At 44.2% G+C, this 27,060-nt stretch overlaps 1 protein-coding gene across 7 annotated transcripts in view; it reads left to right on the plus strand.

The window, feature by feature from the left end:
- The window catches only part of CHRDL1 (chordin like 1), a 160,571-nt gene that overhangs the window by 130,179 nt on the left and 3,332 nt on the right, over nt 1-27,060 (plus strand). For 6 of the 7 annotated variants that reach the window (XM_074962480.1, XM_074962479.1, XM_074962475.1 and 3 more), the window contains exons 5-10: nt 13,609-13,754; nt 15,083-15,176; nt 18,693-18,760; nt 21,379-21,553; nt 25,077-25,271; nt 26,747-26,914. In XM_074962480.1, the coding sequence (XP_074818581.1) occupies nt 13,609-13,754; nt 15,083-15,176; nt 18,693-18,760; nt 21,379-21,553; nt 25,077-25,271; nt 26,747-26,914 (846 nt within the window). The remainder of the gene's footprint in view (nt 1-13,608; nt 13,755-15,082; nt 15,177-18,692; nt 18,761-21,378; nt 21,554-25,076; nt 25,272-26,746; nt 26,915-27,060) is intronic. The other variant, XM_074962481.1, reaches the window with a different exon arrangement.

Raw genomic sequence — 27,060 nt, forward strand, 5'->3', positions numbered from 1 at the left:
TATGCCACCTTTCTGGCACTCTGATTCTTTGGCTGAATGGTGGCTAATTCAGGCCATAGTGTAAATTAGAGCAGCCTCAGACCTGCCTGACCCTACACATGGCTGTCCAGGTCCCCCAGGGGCTATTCCATCAGCTGGAAATAGCAAGAATAAGAGCCAAACATCCTTTCCTCCAGGCGCATGCCCTATTTTGAGACTGAAGGGGGTTGGGACAGGGTCACTAGGCCAGCTACCTGCAGAGGGAATTTTAAACTGGTCAGGTCCATTGGCTTTATGGCCCCTTTCCCAGGGGCTGACCTCTCACAAGATACTACACACTATTGGATCAGAGAGATTCTGCTCACACAGATTTAAAATTTCAGACCCAGCTGCCTGTGTGAGGGAGGTTCTCTTCCTGTCCAGTCATACTCCCGGCTGCATTAGGCACGGTTGGGATTCACAACCTGACAATTTCCAAGCATTGTGGTTCTCTTCCAGTTAATGTCACCCAAAGTTGATCTACCTGTGCGCCTCTTGATGAAACATCTCGGTTTACAAAGCTATGGCAAATATTATGGCATTGGGTCTTGTTATGATACCAATTTGGACTATTCTGATATCTGTACAGAAGCAGCAGGTGGGGTCACCAGCTAGGCAAGGCCTCAGAGAGGGCTTGCTGCAGCTGGTCATCAAATAAATAAAACGAGGTAGCATGCAGTGAGTGGCAAAGCTCCTAGAGAGTACAAGAAGGGTTGTAAGTACAAGAGCATGCCAGAGAACTACTTTTATGCAACAGATGCCCTTGAATTAAAGCAGAAATGAATTGTTTCCCTGGGTCAGAGAGTTCTGAAACATTTGCAGATTTCCTTGGTCTTTATATGCATAACCGCTATGGTTGATTCTGAAAATATGTTTTAAAAAACCCTGCCTGGATTCAAATTCAGGATCAGTCATCTCTCAAGCCCTAAAAGACCAGAGAGGCTATACACAAACAGTTCCCAGTATGGTAAATTTCTAGAGTATTAAACTTCATTATTAATTTCATGTAATTTAGTACTTGATTGGATTTTTTAAGGCTGGTTCATAAAACAGACAAACTGCAAAAAGTAAGTCAGGCAGAGTGTCTAGTGCTTCTGATGTTAAGAGCCCATCCCTGTCAGCAAATGACACTAGGAGACTTTGAATGTTGTAGTTTAAAATAGTTTCTAACCTGGCAAACCAAGAGACTAGGATTTTTAAAAATGATCTTTCACAGATGTTCTGGTACTAACAATCGTAAGAGTGTTAAGGAAAGTGCAAGCAAAACTAGCTGGAGCATTGTTTAAAAGACAGTATCTCAGTAGATATGCAAGAGAAGGTGGGTAGAGCCAACCAGGATGTGCCAGCAGAAGTTCCCTTTCACTTGAACCATGAACTCCGTTTACAGATCTTGCTAATGCAAGTTACGGGATCTCCAGCTCAGAAAGTTTCTCTTGTACAGCAAAGACCCTACGCATCCTTTACACCCATTAACTGCAGTAGATTGTATTTTATCGAAACACAAAGAAAGAAGAATTTTTAGTAAGTGGATTTAAAATAGTTCATGACAGTAAATCGCTCAGATAACTAGTTTTCTTGTAGTGATACATAAGGTTGGACTTGCAGCAGCAAAGACTAAACCACTGATTAATTCAGCATGATGGAACTGATTTTTTATTTGGACTGTTCTGCCAATCTGTGAGCTAGTGTTATCAGACCATTCCATACCCAATTGTTTGTTAACGTTCTTACATGTACGTCTTACGTCTGTCCAGAAAGACCCAACGGGGAAGCTTTACTAATTGTGATAAAGCCTGTGGGCCTGGATCCTACAGCCCTTACTCATGAGTGGTCCTACTGCAGAGCTCCCAAAGGAGCCATCCTATTATCGGCCAGTTTCTGCCATGGAAAAAACTCTACAGAAGTTAAGGCTGTTTCAAGCAGCAATAATTCCCAATGGGATTTCTTGGTAAAAATCCACAAGCTGTGCAAGGAGCATGCTGCAGATAACTACCAGCCCACTGCCCCACACCTAAGTAACCATAGAGCACCCCAGGCAGTGTTTTCTACATCAGTGGTTTTCAAACTTTTTTTCTGGTGACCCAGTGTGAGGGCTGAGGGCTGGGGCCAGGAATGAGGGGTTCAGGGTGTGGGAGGGGACTCTGGGTTGGGGCAGGGGGTTGGGGTGCAGGAGGGGGTCAGGGCTCTGGGCTGCGGGTGCAGGTTCTGGGGTGGGGCCAGGGTTGAAGGGTTTGGGGTGAAGGAAGGAGCTCTGGGTTTGAGGGGCACAGGGCTGGGGCAGGGGATTGCGGTTGTGGTGCAGGGTTACCTCAGGCAGCTCCCGGTCAGTGGTGTGGCGGGGGTGCTAAGGCAAGTTTTCTGCGGACCTCACGGCACCCTGGAAGCGGCCAGTAGCAGGCCCGGCTCCTAGACAGAGGTACGCAAGCAGCTCCGTGTAGCTCTCGTCTGCAGGCACCACATCACAGCTCCCATTGGCCAGTTTCTGGCCAATGGGAGTGCAGAGCTGGTGCTCAGGGTGGGGGCAGCATGCGGAGCCTCCTAGCCACCCTGCCTAGGAGCCAGTCCTGCTGCTGGAGGCTTCCGGGGCACAGTGTGGTATCAGAACAGCTAGGGACTAGCCTGCCTTAGCTGGACAGCACCGCCGACAGGACTTTTAATGGCCCGGTCAGCAGTACTGACCAGAGCTGCCACAACCCAGTGCCTTCCATTCCGCAACCCAGTACTGGGTTGCAACCCAGTTTGAAAACCATTGTTCTACATGATCCCAGGAAGAAGCAGTCATAATGCACTGTCCCCTTTCCTTTCACAGAGTGGGAGCTCCACCTTTCTTAAGTTCCCTTTGCTTGTATAAGTGGAAGGGAGGAGACAACCCTTTGTATTTGTTTTTCACCTTTGGATTCATATGATACTGTCAGGTTGAACGGTCACACCCATGATGTTGGATTTGAATTGTGTGCACTTCCCCAATACAGATCAGTGGTTTCATCCCTTTACATGGATTTTAACAAAACATATTGCAGTTACGATAAGAATCTAGGGTGAAATGTTGGCCCCACTGAAGTTGAAGGGAGTTTTGCTTGACTTCAGTGGGCCAGGATTTCATGCCCAGTATATATGGCATGTTGGTATCTAGATTAGTACTGACTGAAAGTCAAAGTTTGCAGAAGAAGAACATTGATATTTGTGAATTCATTTATTTTAGTGGAAGTCTTAATTTTCTCCTTTAAAAAAAAAAAGCCATATTTGAAGCCAACAGAACATTTTGATATGGCAGCACACTCTGTCGCCTATCTCTAAACCTATAGTCCTATAGGTAGGTGCAGCCTGTAAATCAGTTTTCAAGGTAAATTTATTTCCAAATTAAGATATTAAGCCTGGTCACACACATCTTATCCTCTTAGCATTATCTAACACTAACACAATTACCAACAGATAAATACTGATAATCTTGCTAATTAAGAGCCGGATCCTGATACCACTGAAGTCACAGGCAAAACCATGCATTGCTCATTCACTTCAGTAATGCAGGACTGGACCCTTAGAGGATGGCTGTCAACCCTGGGAACAAAGACACTTCCTTTCCATTGATGCTATAAAACACTTTACCCTCCATGCTTCACTTCCCCTGCCCTGATACTATGGGAGCTGACAAAGGAGGATTCAGAATGAACCCATTTCATTAAGAGGATTTACATAGATGATTTACCTGGTACTTTCCATAAGCAGCTAATTACTACAACGATATCCAACACCATTAAATGCCATGCAAAGCTGTGAGAGCAATCCTTATTAGGAAACAGAGTTCACAGATATGGGCTATATGCAGTACTATATCTCTGCGGCTAATTAATCTAATCCAATTCTCACACATCTCTACTGAGGTATGGAACAACACATGCTGATATCGACATTCATGCCAAGTTCTTCCAAAATACAAACTGGCACTTATTAAATTTGGCCATAATCACTCTAAGTTCACATTCTGCAGGAGAATAGGATATCAGGAAGGAATCTGAAGCCCTCTAATTAGGCACACAGAAAAAAATATGAAGGCACCTTTTACTATCCAAAAGGCAATCCCACACGAAGAAAGAGGGAGAGAGAAATTGCACCAGACTGAAGTTATGTATAGACAAACAGTATAAACAAAGCCTCCTTACAGTTTTAGACAGATGCTGTTTTTGTAGAGGAACATACACTCTCATGCAGCCTCAAACATTCAATTGTATGTCTTTTGTTGCAGTCGTAGCAATGTAGGCCCCGATACTGCAACTCCTCATTCCCAACCTTAATCTCAAGCATCTAACTAGTCCCATTGAAGTCACTAGGACTACTCATGCTAAGAGATAAGCACGTGCATGATCAGAGCCATAGACATACGGTCATATTCTCCCTTCTATGGTCAGCACAAGACTTATGAACCACTTAAGCCCTCAAAGCAGGGGAGGACTTCAACCCTTGTCATAAATCCTAACAGGCTTTCATAGGCACACAAAGGAGAGTGTGTTATGGCTTCTCTCTTACAGGCCTAACTTCTTTGGTTGATCTAAGGAGAAATACAGGTGTGTGAAATGATCTACTGGGATGTATGGCTGAGCAGTATATCGGATAGCACCATTTGGAGAAGAGAATATTCATGCACTTGCAGTTGTACCAGAGAATTGGACAAGGCACAGGCTCTAGACTATGTAAAGATCTTCCTGGGGCAAATAATTCAGTTCCCAACTGAAGTACTATTAAGACCTGGATACCAAGATACCACTATGCCCATGCTGGTTTTGTGCTGAGCGGAGAGGCCCGTCCCACGTAGTCACTAAATGTGTTCCCGATGATCTCATTCAGTTTCTTGTCCTCTTTGCTTCAGCTCTAATAGACAGAAGAGAGTATCATGCGGTGCAGTATGGAATTAACAGAAGTCTTAATTCTGAGTCGAGAACAGAGATTAGAGGAAGCAAGCTGGAGTTGCAGAGGGGTCCATTATCTCATCACTTCACAGCCTTCCCTTCTGTCCCCACCCTGCCTTGCCCTTCCATACTTTGTGCATCAGTCAGAGACATCTACTCATTTTAATTAGCCTGGAAACCGCATTGACTGTGGACTGGTTTTCAGATGAAAGCCAAGCCCGTGGTGTTGGAAAAACGTGGTCCGGACTGAGATTAGATACAGTGTTAGCTTCCTGTTTGAATGCTGGGTCCCTCTCTCCTCTGACCTCCCTACTTTCCTCCAGATACAAAGGCAGCTACTGTTGCTTCTCAGGCCTTGTCTACACTGGCAAGTTTCTGTGCAGTAAAGCAGCTTTGAGCACTGTAACTCCCGAGGTGCACACACTGCCAAGCCGCTTCGTGCGCAGAAACTGCGCTGTTGCAGAGCTGTTAAAAAAACACGCCCACGAGAGGCGTACGGCTTTCTGTGCCGGGTCTACAGTGCTGCGGTGCCAGTGTAGACACCCTGGTCGATTACAGCACTGCAGCTGGCCTCCAGGAGGTGTCCCACAATGCCTGTTCTCGCCTCTCTGGTCATCGGTTTGACCTCTACTGCCCTGCCCTCAGGTGACCAACTGTCATCCCCACCCCATACATTCCTTGTGAATTTTGAAAGTCCCCTTCCTGTTTGCTCAGTGACGCGTGCAGTGGTCTCAGCGCATCTTTCCAGGTGGCCGTGACTGCTCCACACACCAGGCGATCCCCCGCTTGGAGCAATGCCGAGCTGCTGGACCTCATCAGCATTTGGGGAGAGGAGGCTGTGCAGCCCCAGCTGCGCTCCAGCCGTAGGAATGATGATACCTATGGACAGATTTCACGATGCATGACAGAAAGGGGCCGTGACTGGGACACACTGCAGTGCAGGGTCAAAGTGAAGGAGCTACGGAACGCCTTCCACAAGGCTGCTGTTCCGGTGTTGCGCCCACGAGCTGCCACTTCTACCAAGAGCTGGACATGATACTCGGGGCCAACCCCACCTCCACTGTGAATGCCACTGTGGCTACTTCAGTGGTCGCGTGCCAGTCGAGAGTGAACCGAGCCAGGAGGAAATCTTGGACGAGGATGTGGAGGGGGAGGGATACCCAGAGGCAGAGGACAACTCGGAGGTCAGAGATGCATGCAGCCAGGAGCTCTTCTCTACCCCAGAGGAGGCTAGCCATTCACAGCCGTCAGAGCTTGGTGAAGCGCAAACAGGAGAGGAGGCCCCTGGTAAGTGGCTTTGATTTTGGGAATCTCTGAAGCAAGTTTTTGGGAGCAGGAGCGTTTCAGAAAGCAGGCTTGTGTCTGCCTAGTCTGAGCAGCGGAACAGGGTGTTGCTTGACTCCCTCACTTCATGGGAATCTGCCTCAGATCTCCTTGAAACATTCATGGAGATACTGGACAATCCGCTGCCGCAGGTTCTTTGGCAGAGCTGCTTTGTTTCTTGCCCCATTAAAGGTAACTTTCCCATGCCACTCTACCGTCACTGCAGGGGAGAGAGGGGACGGACCATTGCTGCACACAGGTGAGCCGCATAAGGGCCAGGGCAGAAGCCGCAGTCTTGGAGAAGACCCTCCCTTGCAGAAGACCCTCCCTTGATTCCCTGCTCATCCTCCACATCGAGAGATCTTCCATAATGAACACAGCCTGTGGAAAATGTGGGGACAGTAATGATTATAAAGCCTACCCTACAGTGCTGGGTCTCCCTAAGAACTATGTGCCCAGTGTACAGTATGGTCCTGGAACAATGATTTCCCCTGCTCCCGTGGTTACTCACCATTTTGGGGGTCTTGCTCATGTGTGCTTGCCTGGGGTCAGCCAGTTAGTGACAGGTATGTGAATAGCGGCTGGGTTTTAAATCACTTAATCAGTGGTCTGTGTGTTGCACACAATACTGCTTCTGTAAAATGTTGCATTTTGGCTTCACAGATATGACCTTGGGAGCCCAGCCTCCCTCTTTGTTATCGTTGGCTGAACGGCTGCACAGAATTAGAAAGCAGCCACGAAGAACTAAAGAGGACTTTCTGTGTGATGTCATGATGCACTCCGCAGCCGAAAAATAAGAATTGAAAGAGTGGCAGGACAGTGAGAAGAGGGACTGAAAGGAGAACATGGCGCACCAGAACAAAGCCACGGCATGGCTGTTAAACAGTATGGATCACCAAGCAGACACGCTCCAGGCGCTAGTAGCACTGCAAACCAAGAAGCTCCATGCCCACCCTCCCCTGCATCCGCTGTCGCAAAACTCTTTCCCATGCGCCTCCCCAGACATCACCAACACACTCTTATCAACCTCCTGGCTCCAGTCTGTACCCGCTGCATTCCACTCCTGCCCTGTCACAGTCTAGCCCTGCGGACTCCCAGGACCCACTGCACTCAACACCCATCCCTCTGCAGTTTAGCCCTGCTGAAGTACAGTACCTGCTGCACTGTACTCCAAAGGACAAGGTTGCATAGGATCCTTGGACATACACAAATCTTTAACCATCCCGGGACCCCATCTCCTCCTGGGACCCTCCCTTCCCCCATCCCCTATGGTGCTGCTGTGTTTTTTTGTCTCTCTCCTCCAGTTGTTGTTTTTTAATACAAGAATTGTTTTGGTTTGAAAGCAATCTTTATTCCATTAATTGAAAGCAAAGAGAGCCCTGCAAAGCAACAGGCGATTTTCTTAAATCTTCATAGTGCATCATCTGCACCAATCACCTCCTAGCATTACAAGCACTGCACTCCCCAAGCATAGCAACAAATACTAGTGGTTTTCAGCTTCAAATTGCTGCCTCAAGGCATCCCTGATCCTTATGGCCCCCTGCTGCGCCCTCTAATAGCCCTAGTCTCTGACTGTTCAAATTCAGCCTCCAGGCACTGAGCCTCAGTGGTCCAGCCCTGAGTGAAGCTTTCGCCCTTCCCTTCACAAATATTATGGAGCATACAGCACGCGGCTATAAGCATAGGAATATTCTCATTGGCCAAGTCCAGCCTCCCATATAGGCAGCGCCAGCAGGTCTTTAAACATCCAAAATCACACTCAGTCATTCTGCACTTGCTCAGCCTGTTATTGAACTGCTCCTTGCTGCTGTCAAGGTGCCCCATGTATGGCTTCTTAAGCCACGGCATTAAGGGGTAGGTGGGGTCTCCCAGGATCACAATGGGCACTTCCCCTACAGTGATCTTCTGGTCTAGGAAGAAAGTCCTTGCTTGCAGCTTCCTGAACAGGCCAGTGTTCCAAAAGATGTGTGTGTCATGCATCATTAACACAGCCTATGTTAATGTCCGTGAAATGCCCACAGTGATCCACAAGCGCCTGGAGAACCATAGAGAAATACCCCTTCCAATTAATGTACTCGGTGGCTAGGTGGTCTGGTGCTAGAATTGGAATATGCGTGCCATCTATCGCCCCTCTGCAATTAGGGAAGACCATTTGTGCAAAGCCATCCACAATGTCACACACGTTATCCGGAGTCACGGTCTTTTCGAGTAGGATGTGATTAATGTCCCTGCACACTTCTGTCAACACATGTCCAATGGTCGACTTTCCCCCTCTGAACTGGTTAGCAACCGATCAGTAGCAGTAGCTTCCACAGTGCAATTGCCACACGCTTCTCCAATGACAGGGCCACTCTCAGTCTCGTGTCCTTGCACTGCAGGGCTGGGGCGAGCTCGTCACATAGTCCCAGAATGTGGCTTTCCTCATCCCAAAGTTCTGCAGCCACGACTCATCATCCCAGACATGCGCCACGATGTGATCCCACACTCAGTGCTTGTTTCCCAAGCCCAAAAGCAGTGTTCCACTGTGGTCAGCACCTCCGTGAATGCCACAAACGATCTCATGTCATAGCTACTACGCATGACGAGATCAATGTCGAGCTCCTCTTGCCTTTGTAGTTTAAGGAATAACTCCACTGCCACTCGTGACATGTTAGTGAGAGTGAGCAGCATATTGGTCAGCAGTGCGGGATCCATTCCTGCAGACCGAAGAGGCAGAGCGCGCAGTACACAAACCGTTGAAAGATGGCACCAAATGCAGACAGAAGTACAGGGATTGCTGGGATGCGAAGCAATGCATCACAGGGCATTGGGACAGGACCCAGGATGCCCTGCGACTCCCTCCGCCTTCCCACAACTCTTAGTGTCAGAAGAGGAAGACATGCTCTGTGAGATAGCTGCCCAGAGTGCTCTGAATACCGCTGCAAGTGCCGCAAGTGTGAACACGCGATTGCGCAGGCAGCCGACAGTGTGAACGCACAACAGCAGCTTCCCTTCAGCGCTTTCTGAGCGGCCGCTGTAACTGTAACTCTGCCAGTGTAGACATACCCTCAGTCTGCACTTGGGTCTCTAGACTCACTGGTGAGGCAATGCAATTTTCAGGTTTGTCAGTTGCAGAGTGATTTCTTCCACCTGCTGCTGTCCTGAGATACTCCAGGGTCTCCACAATAGTTCTATAGACCTGCATGTAAGAGACAATCTTCTTTCAGAAGAAGAAACTACCTTACAAAGAAAGTCGTCCCTCCTAAAAAAACGTAATTAGGGACCATAATTCAATGTTTTGAGGGTTGATGGTGATTTTATTTAGCAATCTTACTTACTGGATATAAGTTGTCTGAAGTAAAATTTATTCACTACATCCAACACTCTTTCTCACTCTGAAAAAGTCACAGGGATCTCGTGCATGCATTGTTTTTTGCAAACTGCAGACTATGGGCGGGTGCCTAGAAAACAACTTCCCAAATGGACACAGCAATGTGCTGCAGAGGCAACATGAACACATGGCTTGTATCGAGATTGGGGCCAGCTCTTGCAAATTCTGTTGATGTTACAAGTGCATGGAGTGCTACATGCCAGGGCTGTTGTATAGCCAGGAAAGGTGCTCAGGTCAGAAGCATGTGGGCCATTCATTCCCCACGGAAAGCTGCGTATGCTACTAATACGTGGATCTATCCCTCAGAAGGCTTTAGCTACATTTTCATGCTCACCATGAGGTCAATTGCAGAGGGCCCCTGGAGCTATTGCTGCATAACTTTTTGGAAGAGACAGAGTCCCCAGTAGCCTTCTTCTGCACTGCAGTCCTGCTGGCTGTGGTTTGTCTGGTGTCTATGTACCATGAGACAACACCGAATTTTGGCTTGAGTGATTATTCTTAAGAATTTCAAGGATTGTGTCTAATTAGAGAGAACTACTCCAGAATACACATTAACAAATTAACAAAGTGCCACAATCAAAGTGCCACATCTCCTGGATCAGCATGGGTTTTGTCATAGCTGTGTGTTATTTACAATGTAAGATGTAACTCTGTATGAAAGTTTCAAATATAAACAATTTTAAAGGTACAGTGGACTGTACAGTAATAGGCTTCCCCGTTCTACATTTTTCCTTACTTTTGACACCCACTTTTCAGTGACATCTCTCCTATATCTCAGAGGGTCCCTTCTGCCAGAGGCATATATAGTCCTCTAAAAGAGGCCACTAGCCATTATCATCTACCTTTCAAACTTTCACAAAAAGAAAAAGGAGGACTTGTGGCACCTTAGAGACTAACCAATTTATTTGAGCATGAGCTTTCGTGAGCTACAGCTCACTTACTCTGAAACCTTTCAAACTTTAAGGTTTTAGTTGTTTCTTGCCTTCCTTACAGTACCTTAGCAAGCTAGTGATTGAGAATTCAGATCCTGTTTTCCATTTAATTTATTTATTTATTAAGCAGGGTCCCACTTTCTGTGCTCTGGACATGTACAGAACCTGGTGGTTTTCTACACTGGCAGTTCTCTTTCTTCTGGTAGGAAATTGAGTTTTATTTCTTGGCTCCAGATATTGTAAATGCTCCTACACTGGCCCAAGATGGTACAAGTAGCTGGAAGCAACAGCATCTCCCAGAGTAGAAATAGAAGCCAGTGCTGATCAGCATCCACCAAGACAGTACTTCTAGCAGCAGCAGGTTTTGGAAGAGACTCTTCTGTTTCAGAATTACAATCAAGAGACTGATTTACCTTTTGTGTCTGAAGTATATTAATAATAGGTACCAGAATATGGACAAATGAAAATTCTGCTCCTGAACTGTTGAATATTGCTGACCAAGAGGAGTTTCCACCTAACCGTGCATGTCATCCATCATAAAGCGTGTCAAGGACATAAAACTTGAGTATGTTGAAAGATCAGTAAGGAGAAAGATGGGAGGTTTGAATGGGATTTAGTATCCATGCTTCAGCCATGCAGTTCCCTTTTGCTTTTACATTATCACAGGGGGCCATTTGTGGAGCTGAAATAAATGCAAGCTGTGGCCTTTCACAGAGTGGAAATGCAAATAGTGAACACATCTCCTAAAAAGATACTCAGTGTACATGAAGTACAAAGGGTCATTTAAGAGCACTAAATCCTCTAGTGCTTTGTCTTACATAGCTTCTCCTCCTCCATTTCCCTTTGTCATAGCAGTAGGTCCTGCACTAACACACCAGACCTTAAAATGTTGAGGTCTGTACACACAGTACATTCCTATTTGACATTTACTAATTTCCCCCATGTTGAAAAGATTATTAATATGCAATGGTGCCAGCATACCAAAACAAACTCTTTTATGGAGGACTCTCAATATCAGAGTTTAAATCCAATGCCTGTCGTCTAAAAACTCTCACTCCTTTGGTTGAGTGCTCAGCTAAAAAAAACTACATTCTTTGATGACATACTAATTTTGGAAAGGTTTTTATATGAAACGATCTGGCAGATATTAAAATGCTACAGCAAAACATGATGTTGCAGCTCAGGTTTCCTCTTATGTGAAACCCCAAACCCACCAAGTGAAACGTCAGCTGCATTCCTTGAAATCTGAAGTGATTCTCTGGCTCCAGAGAACAATCGCTGCACTGTTATTTCTAAGGAGCTCCTGCTTAAAAATGCCTGTGCCCATTTCTGGATGCTAGAGTGACAAATGTAAATGGATAGTGTCAGAGTCACAGCCCCACTCCACTCAGGCAGCACAAAGCGAGCAGAAACTGCCCACAGCTCCCTAAATGAGGATTCCTCTGAGATCAGGGAGTCCCATCAGGAATACATCAATCATAGCCTGTAGCCCTGACCATGGCACACTCCAGATATTCGCAAGCTGGAGGACAACCCCTTTGGGAATTTTGTCAACAGGCATTAGTTAGAGCAGCCCCTAATCTGTTTTCACTAGAGCTGAGGTTGGGGTGGGGTTGGCACAGAAGCCAGGCCATAGAAGAAAACCTGGCCAATAACTCTGCTGAGCTGAGGCAGCAGGGCCCAGAACTGGGTCATGGCTGCCAAGTTCTTGGCAGCTCTGTATGTGATGTTCTATGCAAATTTAATGGGCTAATTTGAATATCAGAAAATAAGTTGCATGCAACCAAACATCAGCTTTAACAAAACTGTGCGCATTTAGTTCAGGTGAAATGTGTCACTTTGATAGCCGTGGCCAATGCTAGGGGAAAAGGCAAGCATGGAAGCCACTGGAAACAGAGCCTTCCAAGGTACAACTGTGTTTGGGCATATTTGCTGGTAGCAGAGTTCTACCATGACTTCATTGCACAGGGTAGACAACATAATTTTGCCTAACAGCGCATTAGAGCAGTGTTATTCCCTCATGTAGAGGCAAACAGGTAAAGGTAAGCTATAGCACAGGTTGCTAACATAGTTCTTTATACTTCCTTGCTAATGTGGATTCGTATGCTAAGCTTGTAAGCTCTTCGGGGCAGGGTCTGTCTCTTTGTTCTGTGTTTGTACAGAACCTAGCACAGTGGGGTGCTGGTCCATCCCTGGGGCTCCTGGGCACTACCACAATGCAAATAATATTGGTTCTCCCGAAAGGAGAAACCAGAACTGGGTGATTTTTTTGTTCAAAACATGTTTTCACATTGTGTGTGTGTGTGTGTGTGTATATATATATATATATATATATATATATACACACACACACACACACACACACACACACACATTTGGATTGATTGAAACATATCACAAGGTGTTTTGAAATTTCCTTCAATTTTATTGTTAAAAACTATTAAAAAATCCTCAAAATTGAAATAAAAAGTTTCATTTTAGGTAAAATGAAACATTTCATTTGACTTGAAATGAACACACCCCCTTCTCCTCCCCCCACTTTTCCTCTAAGTTTTCTTTTGGGTCAATTTGAAGACTTTTTTTTTTAATTGCCAGTGAACCGAAGAATTAGATATTTAGCCAGCTCTAGAAAAACCTTACATACAACATAGCCCGTGCTAAGTCAGTTCCTAACCGTGGCCACCCGTCCCACTAGCAGGCAAACGCTACAGTGTGATTAGCAAAGCCGTGACACACCTCCTTCAGTGCTGCTAGTGCATTTTGACTATAGGTCTGCAAAGATTAACAGGGACAGAGACAGCTTTTTTTTTTTTAAATATGGTTCTAAAGTTAAAAAAATAAAATAGCTGTTTAATATTGCTGTAATGAGTAGTTTTGTACCATGACTAAATTTGCCCACTTTCAATAAAGTCATAAACAAGCTTCTGTTCCAAAAACTCAGTGTTTCTTTTATTTATTAATGCAATTTAGCCCCCCAAAGTCCCCAGTTGTCGACACCCATTATTGAGCAACTTGTGAATTTTTTTTTTAATGAAATGGTTTTTTTTCTCATTTGTTCCAGAGGATTCACTTTTCTCCATAAGCAGTAAAATCACTGGGAAATCCTGCGAATACAATGGCACCGCCTACCAGCACGGGGAAATGTTTGTGGCAGAAGGGCTTTTTCAGAATAGGCAACCCAACCAGTGTGCTCAGTGCAGCTGCTCAGTAAGTAATAATTTCATTGAGCCCTGCTGTATGCTTTGCTAGATCCTCTTTGCTAGGAGACCAGCCTATCGAACCTTAACTAATGTACAGTAGTACCTGGGCAGTGGAGGCTGAAAGTCAGGAACAAACAGTGACATATAAAAGCATATTCAGAGCCGGTATGCAGCCCCAGGTAAATGCCATTCTGCCTCCTAGTCCAAACACAGATAAAAATCTACCCTGTTGTGAACACTCTGTACATGAGCCCACACTCCACATACTTAAAGTAGTTAGGTGGCAGGTAGAATATTGCTACTTGGAGTATATATAGTTTTATGTCAACCAGACTATGGACAGTTCAACACTGGCTCTCTAAAAGAGGCCAGAATTATTCTGAATTCAGTAAAGATTCCTACAAGCGGGAACTGGATGGCTCATGGGACTGACAATGGGCCATAGAACTTTAACCCACTCGGTCATCAATTCGAATTGCAGTGACCAATAGTTGTCACCCTCCGGTGGCTGTTCAGAGCCACTCTGAACTGAAATAGGTTCAGTCTATCCACCTCTTCCTGGACAAACACTGGCCACATTTGGACCTTCATTTGATCAAGTCACCAGCAAATTTAGTATTAAGGAACCATCTCGGTAGCCATCTGGCCCAACAGGTCAACCAGTGAATGGACTTGGAGATTACGCTACTGGGTCACTGCTAAATGCAGTCCCTCCAGGTCAAGGCTGAAACTCATTGGTGGGGCAGTGAGTGGGGAGCTTGCACTGTGGCAATGCCCTTGTTGTACCTCTCCTGTGGATTGAGTCTCCTGGTATGTTAGGTACATTTCCTGAGCACTATATTCTGTACAATATTTTGTAAATATTTTGTGTTTTTAGAAAGACAGTTAAGGAATACTCTTCAGTGCAATATCCTGTTTCTAGATGCCAGAGTGGCACGTATGTAAATGTACAGAGCCAGATTCAAATCTGTATAAGGGCTTGTCTTCACTACTTGGGGTACATTGACCTAAATTACGCTACTCCAGCTACATGAATAAGTCGACGTAGCTTAGGTCAACTTACTGTGGTGTCTACACGGCGCTGCATCAATGGGAGGCACTCTCCCGTCGACTTCACCTCTCAAAGAAGAGTAAGGTGAGTACTGGAGTCGACAGGCAAGAGCTCTGCTGTCGATTTAGTGGGTCTTCACTAGACCCGCTAAATCGACACCCGCTGCATCAATTGCAGCAGTGTTTATCTCCCTGGTAGTGAAGATAAGCCCCAAATGTAAATGCATAGTACCATATGAATCAATGCAGAAACCATTTCTTAATTGTCTTTGTTTTTAATGGCAGGAAGGGAACGTGTATTGTGGCCTGAAGACTTGCCCTAAATTAACATGCTCTTTCCCAGTTTCTGTTCCGGAGTCCTGCTGCCCAGTTTGCAGAGGTAAAATCTGCTATGTAAGCAAAAGGATACTGTCTGCAAGCATGCCACATTCACCCATTGCAGAGGGAGTTTGGACATTAAACATTGTATTTCAGCAGATGTATCATTTTTTGTTTTGTTTTCCTAAATTGAAACAAGCAATTAATACAGCAGAAGCAATGTTACGATAATGAGTTGAAACATTAAAATATCTGCCACCTCTCCGGTAGATGAGCTTTGAAATATGAATATGTATATATCCTGCAAGTGCCCAGACTTGCTCTCATCATAAAAAAAAACATAACTCAGTTCTTAGGATACAATCGATTCCCCCAAGTAAATTAAGTGCCAATCTACATTCAGGTATCTCTGGTATTTTATTAGCAAGTCTATGTTAGGTCCCAAAGCAGCCCTCACATACACACAGGGAACTTAATTCTAGAGAAGGTCAAAACCCTAAATCTGGGCCTCCAAATTTTGCAGGTGAGGCCTTCTTTATAGTTGTATCTTACCTATATGTTTATATTGGGGCTTCTGTGTCACGCACCACTGGAATATGGACCAGATTTTTAAAGGTACATAGCTGCCTAAAGATGCAAATAATCACTTAGTGGGATTTTCAGAAGTGCCTAGGTGCCTAACTCCTATTGAAATCAATGGGAGTTAGGCACTTAGAAAATCCCACTAGGTGCCTGTGTTCTTAGGGGTCTACATGTCTAACTATCTGACCCTTAGAGCTCAGTACTGTTACTTGGAAAATTAAGGAGCATTTATATTATTTGTAGTTCATTTGTGCCTACAGTACTAGACACTGCACCAACATATAGGGAGGGACAGATACTGCCCTAAGGAGCTTACATTCTATACAGCCAAGAAGAGGGGGAGGGGAAACTGAGGCACAGACTGGTGAACACAGCAAGTCAGCCAGGGACAACTCAGGCACAGAACCCAGGTTTCCAGAGTTCCAGTCTAGTCCCCTACCCAGTAGCCCATGCTGCTGCTGATGTTTTTAGCCACTAAACGTAGAAACATTTTATTAGGCACCTTGGATTTGAAGCTTTCTTCACTCAGACAGGCAAAGGTGATGGTCTTTGTGTCATGGCAGGCGATCTAACAAATTACCATTTAACATTCAATATGTTGAGCATGCAATAAAACAAACATTAGCTAATCATCTGGTTCCTGGTCTCTGTTCCCTGATAGCTATTTTTAGTTGCCCGGGCTGGTAGCACATAATTTTACTTTATATGGTGACTTGGATTTGGAACAGACCCATTATAATTACAAAAATCAAACTGAGTTTCAAAGCACAAAGCATCGTGCCTTAGTTACGCAGTGCACTAAGATGACACTGGAAAAGTCAGCCACCTAAAACAGAAGAGGACAGTCACTTAAGAGAAAAAAGTGAATCAGAAGTAGGAAATTCAGGGCCAGATGTGGGAGGCATTAGGCAAGACAGGTTTTGTGGTAAAGGAGATTCAGAGCCTGCAATGGCCTTTGAAAAGACTCTCTACGTTTGCATAGTGGTTTTTAAAATGCTTCATTATTTATAAAACTTTCTTGAAAGTAACATTTCCTTTCTAACTAACCTTGTCCTTTTCAATCTGACATGCTGATTTATCCTTCCCCTGCGATTCTTATGAAGCACAAGTCTGAGCAATTCGTTTGCATGAAGATATATGAGCACAGCCTCAGGGAGAAGGATCTGTTAGTTAATTTCTACTCCCTGTAAGGACAAAGAATATTAGTAACTTATGAACAGAACACTTAAAAGCCCCCTGCATTTTCAAATTAGTCCTTTTTATACTGACTAGAGATGGCTCCAAGCCATAGAGTCCAGCTGATTTGGGGGCACATGCTGCTACCATTGACTTCTGTGGTGCAAATTTGGGGCCAATATAAAGCTTACATTACATAACACATATAATAAAAGACAGATCTAAACACCAAAGTTTGGGGGTGTTAAATTCCAAATCTATCTCCATAGCAGATAACCCTCCTGCCCCATTCCTGTAAGTCATCCTTACATGTTTTTAAACAATTAAATATCAGTCTAAGCATTGTTTTGGTGCCACATCCCCCGCTCAAATATAACAGATTCCATTCCATCATTGTTCCCCCTCAGTACCAGTGATCAGCGCACACTGGCTTGTAGAAGTTTACATTTCTAAAGCTGTCTTTACAAAGACTTTAATGGAAGCTGAGATTTTTCGTTTACATTTCTAAATTCCCCCAGATCGTGGTGTTGGGTTTTGAGGGGCCAAAGCCTTGCTCTGAAGTTCCTCTAGTTGCTTCTCTAAAGCATTTTAATTCCTCCTACATCACAATGCACAAATGGCAAGTGCCTCAGCCAGGGGTGCCAGAACAGGGAGGGTCAGGGGACCATGGCCCCATCACTTTTAAAAGTGGGAGGGCTATGCCTTCCCATTTTGACCTGCCTTAAGGGTGAGCAATGGGAGGGAAGGGGGCGGCGATGAGCAAGCAGCAGGCGGGGCCTCAGGGGGAAGAGGCAGAGCAGGGGGGTTGGGCCAAGGTTTGGGTGCTGGTGCTCCCACCCCACTTCTAGGGAGTTTCCAGAGCTCTTGGCCTCAGACAGTATCTCTGATTCCACAAACATTCTTCTAACACACAAGTCAACTTTTCCTTCTTGTGTTTACTTCTTTGTTATGAGCATCCTAAATGATATGAGCCCTATCCTGGGGAAGAGGGCTACCTACCTGTACTCCTTCTCCTGGCTGTTTGTATACGTCAGTGGTTTTCAATTTCTTTTCATTTGTGGGCCTCTAAAAATCTTCAAATGGGGTTGTGGACCCCTTTGGAAATCTTAAGCAGTCTGCGGACCCCCAGGTGTCCACAGACCACAGGTTGAAAGCCACTGGTCTATGTCAAAAGCAGAGCTGTACAGTTCATGATTGTTGGCTACAGGTACAGGAATCTGCTGCCTGACATTAGAGCCAGTCCTTTTCATATAGCCAGATATATGTTACCGCACCTGGCTCCCTCCTGTCTGTGTGTCCAGGGAGTAATGCATTAAAAGTGGCTGTTGCATCTATTTTTAAAATAATTTCAGTGGCAGAGTGTTGGATGTTTTTTAAAAGAACCTTATCAGTTCAGAATAATATTTGGGAAATATGCTGAGTTACCAAATTTTGTGAATTCGATAGTAAGCAAAAAGGGGAAAAAACACTTAAGGACAAAGCAACACAAAAATGTACTTTGTTCTTTATATGATAAGTGTAGTTTAGTATTGACTGAGGCTAATACTTCATAGCAGACTAGGAAAATGTCACATAGGTTGTAAGCTCTTTGTACTCAGGCACTGTCTTTTTGTTCCATGATGGATTCTTTGCCCAGGATGGGAGCTTCTGTGATACAAATAATAAATATATTTTGTAAAAGTAATGGTATCTTAGTACGATGTGACCTCACTAGCTCTGCCTCAGTCTTTGGTCTCATTCAGCTGTAAAGAATTCTCATAGGCATGTCTAAGGCATTGCACAATTACTCCCATAACGGATGGTTTTACCTCACATACAGGAGATGGAGAATTATCATGGGAACATTCTGACGGGGATATCTTCCGGCAACCGGCCAACAGAGAAGCCGTAAGTGTGCCCTGTGTAATGAGAAAACCCGTTTTCCTACCAAGCCAGTCACACACAAGTAAAAGGGATGATTACTCTAACTCTTCACCAGTTCTGCCTTGGCATGGGAATACCAGGCAGAAAAATTCATACTAGTGACAATACCTTTTTCCACTGAATCTTCCTCTGTTTGTCTTTAGCTCTTTGTACCCAGCTGAAAATCTTTGATGATCTTGAAGAAATGACAGACAAAAATTCTCTTGTGATAGATTAGGGCCTGGCCGGGAGAGGGGCTCCAAACATGGTGTCCCCCTAGACAAACTTGCATAGTATGTTCTGAAACCAATAAAGTACACTTCACATGTCAGGTCTCATGAGCTAAAAGGTGCTGCTCGGGAGCCAAGGGCACTACAGAGTGAGCAATTAGAGTTCGTGTGGGCAGAATGGGCATGTCTCTTACAAAAGGATACTTTGTTTTCAGTTTCCTAGGTACCAATTTGTCATGCCTGTTCTTTCCATAATCCCTCTTTCCCACTTCACTATCCCGTCTCCTCCTCTTTCACTATTATATCCTATTTTTCCTTCTAAAATCATTTGTGGTTCATGCACTGTTGAGATGGCAGCCCGTGATCAGAAGATGTCTAACATCTCCCACAATTAATGATTGTTAGAAAAAAAATCCAGTGGCCTTTGTTAAAAAAAAAAAAGCTAGCACCAGAGGAAGGGGCAACGTCGTCTATTTTCTGTGGTTCACAGTGTATTTTGTTGCCAGACAAAAATTCTACATCCATTTCTGTGGCCCCTGACTCAGCAACAGCCTGTAGAGCAGTAAGAATGTTGGAAAATTCATCATTGCTAATACCAAGTAAATACTTAGCACTATATAGGCCATATTTCATATGCTGTAGCTGTTTGGATACTATTATATCTGCCAGTATTCAATAGTTACAACAGTAGAACAAAATGCCACATTATAAGAAGATACACCCATTCGCTGGGTGTGACTCTTCATTGCTCTGCACCTTGTTTAGTCAGGTACCTTCACAGGGGTGAAAGTAACTTAAAAGGACTTACTGGTACACCGGAGTCCTGAGCCGGGGGCGTAGCCTCAACCGGAAGAGGAGTGGCCTCAACCAGAAGAGGCGAGGCCTTTAAAGATTTAAAGGGCCCCCAGGCCCTTTAAATCACCCCCAGAGCTCCCAGCTGCAGAGGGAGCCAGGTGCAGAGGGAGCTGGGAACCCCAGGGGCGATTTAAAGGGCCTGGGGTTCCAGCCACTGCTACTGCAGTGGCGCTCCGGGCCCTTTAAATTGCTGCCCGAGCCTGGCTGCTGGAGCCCCGGGGTAGCGGCGACAGGGCTCGGGCGGTGCTTTAAAGGGCCCAGGGCTCCTGCCACTGCAGGGAGCCCCAGGCCCTTTAAATCGCCAGCCTGGGGAAGCTGGTCTGGTCCGGCACGGTGTACCGGCTCTTACCGGTACACTGGACTGGCTTACTTTCACCTCTGCTGCTACAGAATGAGTGCAGATTGCTACCCAACAAGAACGGTAGCATATTGCAGCCACCTTGTCAATAACCACCGCAGGTGCAAGGCAAAGGAGACTCCAGCCCTGTGTGTGCATCACCACTAGGACACACGTGGATGACCCAGGCTGTCTCTGGATCTTGTTAGAGATTTTACTTACTTATTCTCTTGCACTTTACTGAACGAACATGTGCAGCTAAGGCCTGATCCAAAGCCAATGGAATGACCCCCACTGACTCCTGCAGACTTTGGATCAGATACTTGTGCATACCATACCTGAATAAATGGTTTGTCTGCCATGTGAACACTGCTTTTCAACAGTAGTAACACACTTATTTTCCAGTTATCATGCCTGAGGGGTACGAATTCACTCCAGGGGCTAGATCAATCTATGCTGCAGCTTTATTGCCTCCAGGGTGAAGATTAACCATCAATAATTCAGTCTGGCAGCATTGATTTTTATAACACAATTTGGAGAGAGCACCTGGCATTTTTAAGCATTTGGAGCACAAAATAAATACATGCCTTGTAAGAGTACTATTTTAACAAACAATCTTCAGTCATGCCTTTGGGTATTTTTGGAAAAAATCCCCCAACATAACCATGGTGCTTTGTTTTGAAAAACAGAGTCACTGCACAGGGCTATTTTCACCTACAAATCTGTCAAGGCTTCCCAGCTGATGGACTTAGAGATAGATTCCGACAAGGTGCTGCTCATCCAGAGCAACAGTGGTTGCATCTGGCCTTACGAGTGTCTGTGGCTCTGGCCTCTACAGTGAAATGAGAAGCAGGAGGGCAGGCAGCATCTGATCATTTTACGTATTGACTATACTTGGTCCATATTCAGGGATGCTGTAAAAAGCAGTTTGGATGCAGAAGGCTAGAACTCCTGGGGTCAAATACCTGCAGTTTAACACAGGTTAATCTCAAGCACCTGCATGAGTCTCTCTCCAGCAAGGAAGAAGCGAATCTTGAGATTTAGCACCTCACTGACAGTGGCAAAACTCACATTGACTGCACAGGGAGCCTTAATACAGACAGTTTACACACAAAGTTCAGCTCTCCATTGCTTTACTTGAATGAAACATTTACATTCCTGTTCCTTCTGTTTCCACACAGAGGCATTCATACCATCGCTCCCATTACGACCTGTCACCCAGCTCCACTAGACAGGTGGTCAATATTCCACGATTTTCCAGTGGCAGGAGTAACCGTGGAGTCCTACCTGACCCCCAGCAAGCCTCAGGAACTATAGTACAGATCGTCATCAACAACAAGCATAAGCACGGACGAGGTAAAGAGAAGTCCTTTTAGCAATACCACTCTGAGTGGGGTCTCAGCCATTTATAGCTCTCAAAGAATTTTTAGTATATGAAGGGGGAGACCCTTTGCAAATGATTGCACCTTGCAAGTCAGAAAGTAAAAGTACAGTAAGACAGCAAAGATATAACATTAGGAAAGTTATCTTTGCTGGGGGCAATTGTGTCTGAGCCTATAGTGGCTGCTGCATTTGCCCATGCATAGGCACTACCATATTGCTTTCTAAAGAACTTCAAGAATCTATACATGAAATTATTGTGGCAAATTGCCAGTACGATTATGATGGGTCCCGCACTTCCTCTTCTTGGGGAGGAGTTCAGGGTGCAGTTTCCTGCCCCTGAACTAGGATATTTACTGTCCCACTAGTAACCCAGAGAAGGGTAGTGGAGAGGGAGGAACCCAGACCCACCCTCTACTCCGGGTTCCAGCCCAGGGGCCCTAGGGATAGTGGTAAACCACTTGAACTAGTGCTTCCTTCCCCTGGGCTACTTCCCTCTCCTGCTGTTCAGCTTGTGGGGCTTCCTGCCCTCTCTCTCTGCGCAAGCCAGGTGTCTCTTTACCTAGGGTCTTGGTCTTCTAGCCAGCCACAGCACTTCTCCAAACTCTCCTCTACTTCAACTCCTTCCCCTGGCTGATTGAAGCAGGAGCTTTTTATCTGGTGACTAACTTCAGGTGCTCTAATTGGCTTCAGGTGTTTTTAATTAATCTATAGAAACCTTTCTTCCCTCTACAGGGAATAAGGCTTCTCCTCATCCTGCTGCCTTCTGGCCATGCTGTATCACACTATATAAAGACCACTTTATTCTGTTGGGACTAGGAAGGTGAGCAGCTGACACCACTGTCAATGCCTTTAGATCTGCTGCTAAATTCACACACTGATTGGTCTAGCATCCAGAGAATGGAAAAGTCTACTTTTGGTTATTTTCTTCATGCTTTCTCCTATTTGATAACCTGTGTGAATGCAAGTGGCATGTGTTTAAGCTATCTCAGAAATCTCAGGCGACAAACCCCTACTACGTTACCAGTAGACTCACTACTGCCAAGACTTACTGAGCTATCTCCTTGGTAGAAAGTATCCCACCTATGAGCGATGAGGAGCTTCCCCCTTTACATCTGTGTTGAACAAAGCTGTTACCTAGTGTTCGGGCCAGCAATTCCACCACCCCCCAACCCTCCCCCGCCCATTTAACTTTTATTCTGTTTTTCAGAGATCAATACAATAGTTCATATCAAAGATATATGTAAAACAAAGCACTGAGAGCTAGAGGCATTCCAGTAACATAACATAATATCTCTTTAAGCCTCTGAGAGCCTTATTACATTATGGGAACATTAGGACCTCAAGCTCATATGGAAAACCTTTATAGAAGCATGACTAAGCCATGTTCCTCAAGGATTATACTAAGAAAAAAGGGTTGGACTCACCAAATCCCCAATTTAAAAGGGGCAGCAGATTTTATGTCCTGGCAAAAGGGCATGATGCTGCAAGGTGCTGAGTGCACTCAATTCCTATACATTTCAGTGGAGTTACTTGTGTAGCTGGTAGAGTATGCTTTAAGTGAATAAGGGTCTGCAGGATCAGGCCCAAATAGTAATAAAAGAATTCACTATAGAAGAGCAACTATACACAAAACCCAGAGTAGCGTACACTCAGGAATGTCCCACCAAGAGTTAAAAGCCTTTGTGTTATAGCCAACTAATCTTTTAAGGTATTAACTAACAGAAGGAATGTTGGCCATAGGATCTTTATTATCCACCTGAACAACCATGAAAACACATTCAGATCATGTCAGTGTTTTATGCTGAAACTAGGAGCAGGAATCTCCACTCAGTGCAATATCTCTGACATCCAGTTCACACATGAAGACATCATCAAAGCAATTTCTAACTGATTTGTTTCAGCAAATAAAAAGCAGACAAATGAACAGCACATTTCTCTGCACAGTTTAGTGTCAGTGATAGCTTTAGGAGCTTGTGGCCCAGAGAGAGTCTAAGAGGTCTCTGGAATGGAAATTAGAATGGTGACCATGTCCTTTCTTTTGTTCTCTGCAATTAGAGTGTGTTATTAATTAATGCACATGCTTCCTGAGATACATTTTATAAATCTAAAAATAAACAAAATAGTTATACTGACCTGCAGATTTGATGCCATTACATGGATACAGAATTACATTTCTATGCAGTCAGTGGTTAAAGCAGGCCATTTGGGAGCTACGGTTCTATTTTCATGGTGACTACAGACTTCTTCTGTCACTTTGGACTAATTATTTAACCTTTCTGTGCCTCAGTTTATCCATCTGCAAAATTGGGATAATGTATCTATAGTCAACATATCCCTGACTACAGTACAGAGAAGTTGTGAGGTTTAATTTATGTTTGTAAAGCATTTGGAGCTCTCTGGCAGGAAAAAAATGATATAAACATAAGTATAAATATACTGCTAAAGCATGTAAGAAGCTTAATTATAACAATAGAGTAATTAATCCCGTTTTATGTAAATTTTCCCTTTTCTTTCTCATCATTATGTTTTGTATACAGAGAACACTTCATTTGCTTTTATGAGAAAAAAACTGTTTCCCCTTCTAAAATGAAAACAGCTCTTAAGAAAGGGTTTAAAAAGTAATAAATTATTAAACCAAATGATGGTATAACACCCATGAAAGACAATACATTATGAAGAACACCCACCATAAATCTTGGTAACTTAGTAACACATAAGCCAGTTGCTCACATCTGTTACCAGTTAGATGTAAATTTAAGATTACAGATAAAAATTAAATTGCTTTTGAAAGTTACAGGCAAAAGAAGAACGTATTTTACAAATAAAAGCATTAATACAAAATGATGGCATATTAGAAGAATTGGAAATATTTACAGCAAATCCAAACTTGATTTTTACTGCTTTTTGAAATCAAACAGTGCCCTTTCTTTCACCTTTTTTGGTTAGTCTGCATTTTTCAGTATGTTTATGAAATGTTTAAAGAAGCAAGGTTCACAGGGCAACTAGAATATTGTTCTGGTTGCAGGCTGAAATTCTGAGGCAGGAGCCAGTTCAGAGGAGTGGGGTGTGCATGAGGAGCTAAGATCATAAAAGCCAATTGGTGGGAGTAAATGATCCCCAACAAAAATGGACACCCACTGGAGGAGAGTGGTCAAATTCTGCATTCCATCTCGCTCACTGAAATACCAGGGTACCCTCACAGATAAGTGAGGCCAGAATTTAGACCAAATTGCACAGAAAAAGGTGATCAAAGGTTCAATCCTGTTCCCTTTGAAGTAAATGACAAAACTTAACGTCAGTGGGAGAAGGGCTGGGCCAGAAATCACTTGTGAAAAATATACTTCCAAGCAGAGGTGTATCCTTTAGCCATGTCATGAACGCAACATTGCCTCAAACCAGTGTATATGCACTAAGGCAGAGGTTGTAGTTCAACTATGGACCTGCTGGGGTCCTACCATACAATGAATATTCATTTTCTTCCTCTCTCCTGTTTTAGTCTGTGTTTCAAATGGAAAAACATATTCACATGGTGAATCGTGGCATCCTAATCTCCGGGCCTTTGGAATCGTAGAGTGTGTGTTGTGTACCTGCAACATCACCAAACAAGAATGTAAGAAAATTCATTGTCCGGATCAATACCCCTGCAAATACCCTCAGAAAATAGAAGGAAAATGCTGTAAAGTCTGTCCAGGTAAAACACAGAATAGATCACAGACTGCCTTTTTGCTTTGGATTTTAACTGGTCTTTTGATCATAGTGACACCTGATGAAATGAGCAACCTTATCTGTTGCTGTATTGTGTCTAGAGGGAAATCTGGGCCCGATAATAGATCTAGCACCCAATCTTGCAAGCCATCTCATTCATTTCATTTCCACAGGTAGAGGGCACCGAGGATTGGGCCCACCTTCTGGTCTCTTTTTCTTCTCTCTAGCATTAGTGTGACTTTTGCACATCTATTTCAGAAGAGAGTATATCCCCTTCCCCCCCCACCCCCCTAACTAGAGATGCATTATCTCCCAGACAATAATTCAAGGAGCTTCTCTCATTCTCCCTTCCCTTCCCATTTACAATCCTCACAGAGCTTTCCATTTGTTTTCTAGCTTGGGACATTTACACTACTGTACTAAATAAAGCTTTGTTTTGCAAAACATAGCGGTAGATTTAAATGCTTTGGTCAAAACGTTATTTGTGCCAATAATGGAACTGGATCCTTAGAATAAGCACTAATGCTATGACAGCTTATCATAGCATTGTGGGAAAATCTAATCACTTGATTAGCTTGTTGTAGGATATTAGTAAAAATGTGTAAAGAAAAGCAAACAAACTACTTAGAAATTTGCTAACCTCTCTTATGACGTTTTGCCAGGTGCCTAACCCCCATCTATACCTTTAAAATTTTCCCACAACACATTTAGCCCCTTTTTGTGTTTAGTTCTATGATGCACTGGCAGAAATGCTCTGAGAAAACGAGTGTCAGAGCCACATGCATAAATCACTCACAAAGCACCTGCTAGCAATGCTAATTAGAAGGGAGCCTGGTTCAGTGCACTAGGAGACAGGAGAGCTAAGTTCAAGTCCCAGCTGTGTCCCTGACTCATGTGATGGAAGGAGACTCATTTAACTGCCCTGTGCCTCAATCATCTTATGTGTAAAAAGGGGATGATACTTTACGTCACAGGAGGGTTGTGAGGCTTAATTCAGTTAATAACTGAAGTTGTGAGAGCCTGACATGTAGACATGCTGAGCATCCACAACTCCTCTTGAAGTCAATGGAAGATGAGGGCACTCAGAAAAATCTGGCTAAGAACCTGGGATGCAAGTGCTATAGAAGAAAATCATTTGTTATCTAGATTTCAGATCAGTCTCTAACTCCCGAACTTCACCCACAGCTATCAAAAAAGCAGGATCTTTTCTCGAAGTCTGATTTGTATGTGGTAAGATAAAACATACTAAATAAAAATCCAAATTGTTTTATTGTTACCAGGTCTGAGCATTAAAAAGGGAGAGCAAAACAGAATTTCACTAAGTAGTCTGGACTCAGTTGGAGAAGGACTTGAAAGACCACTTCAGAGGAACTCTCTACAATTAAGCTGAACTTGTTGGGCAGCATGAATCTAGTAAGGTCCAAGGAACATTATTAAAGCTGTGTCATGTTTTGCTTACAGAAGAGATGCCAAGTCAGAGCTTTGACAGCAAAGATTACTTTTGCGGTGAAGAGATGCTTCCTGTCTATGAATCTGTTTTCATGGAGGAAGGAGAAACCATTAGAAAAATCGCAATGGAAACAGAAAAGCCACCTCAAATAGAAATACACGTGTGGACAATTCGGAAAGGTAAGTAGATCAAGTTCTCTCTTAAAATAGTGCTTTTTTTCTTTTTATAACCTCAGGAAAGATTTATAAATTCTTGCCACTCAGGACTTTATAGCTGTTCCAATTCTTTAGATTGGGGCATTTGGCACTTCCCTGGTAGCAGAGAT

The sequence above is a fragment of the Natator depressus genome, chromosome 9 (genome assembly GCF_965152275.1).
Source record: "Natator depressus isolate rNatDep1 chromosome 9, rNatDep2.hap1, whole genome shotgun sequence".
Classification (NCBI taxonomy): domain Eukaryota; kingdom Metazoa; phylum Chordata; order Testudines; family Cheloniidae; genus Natator; species Natator depressus.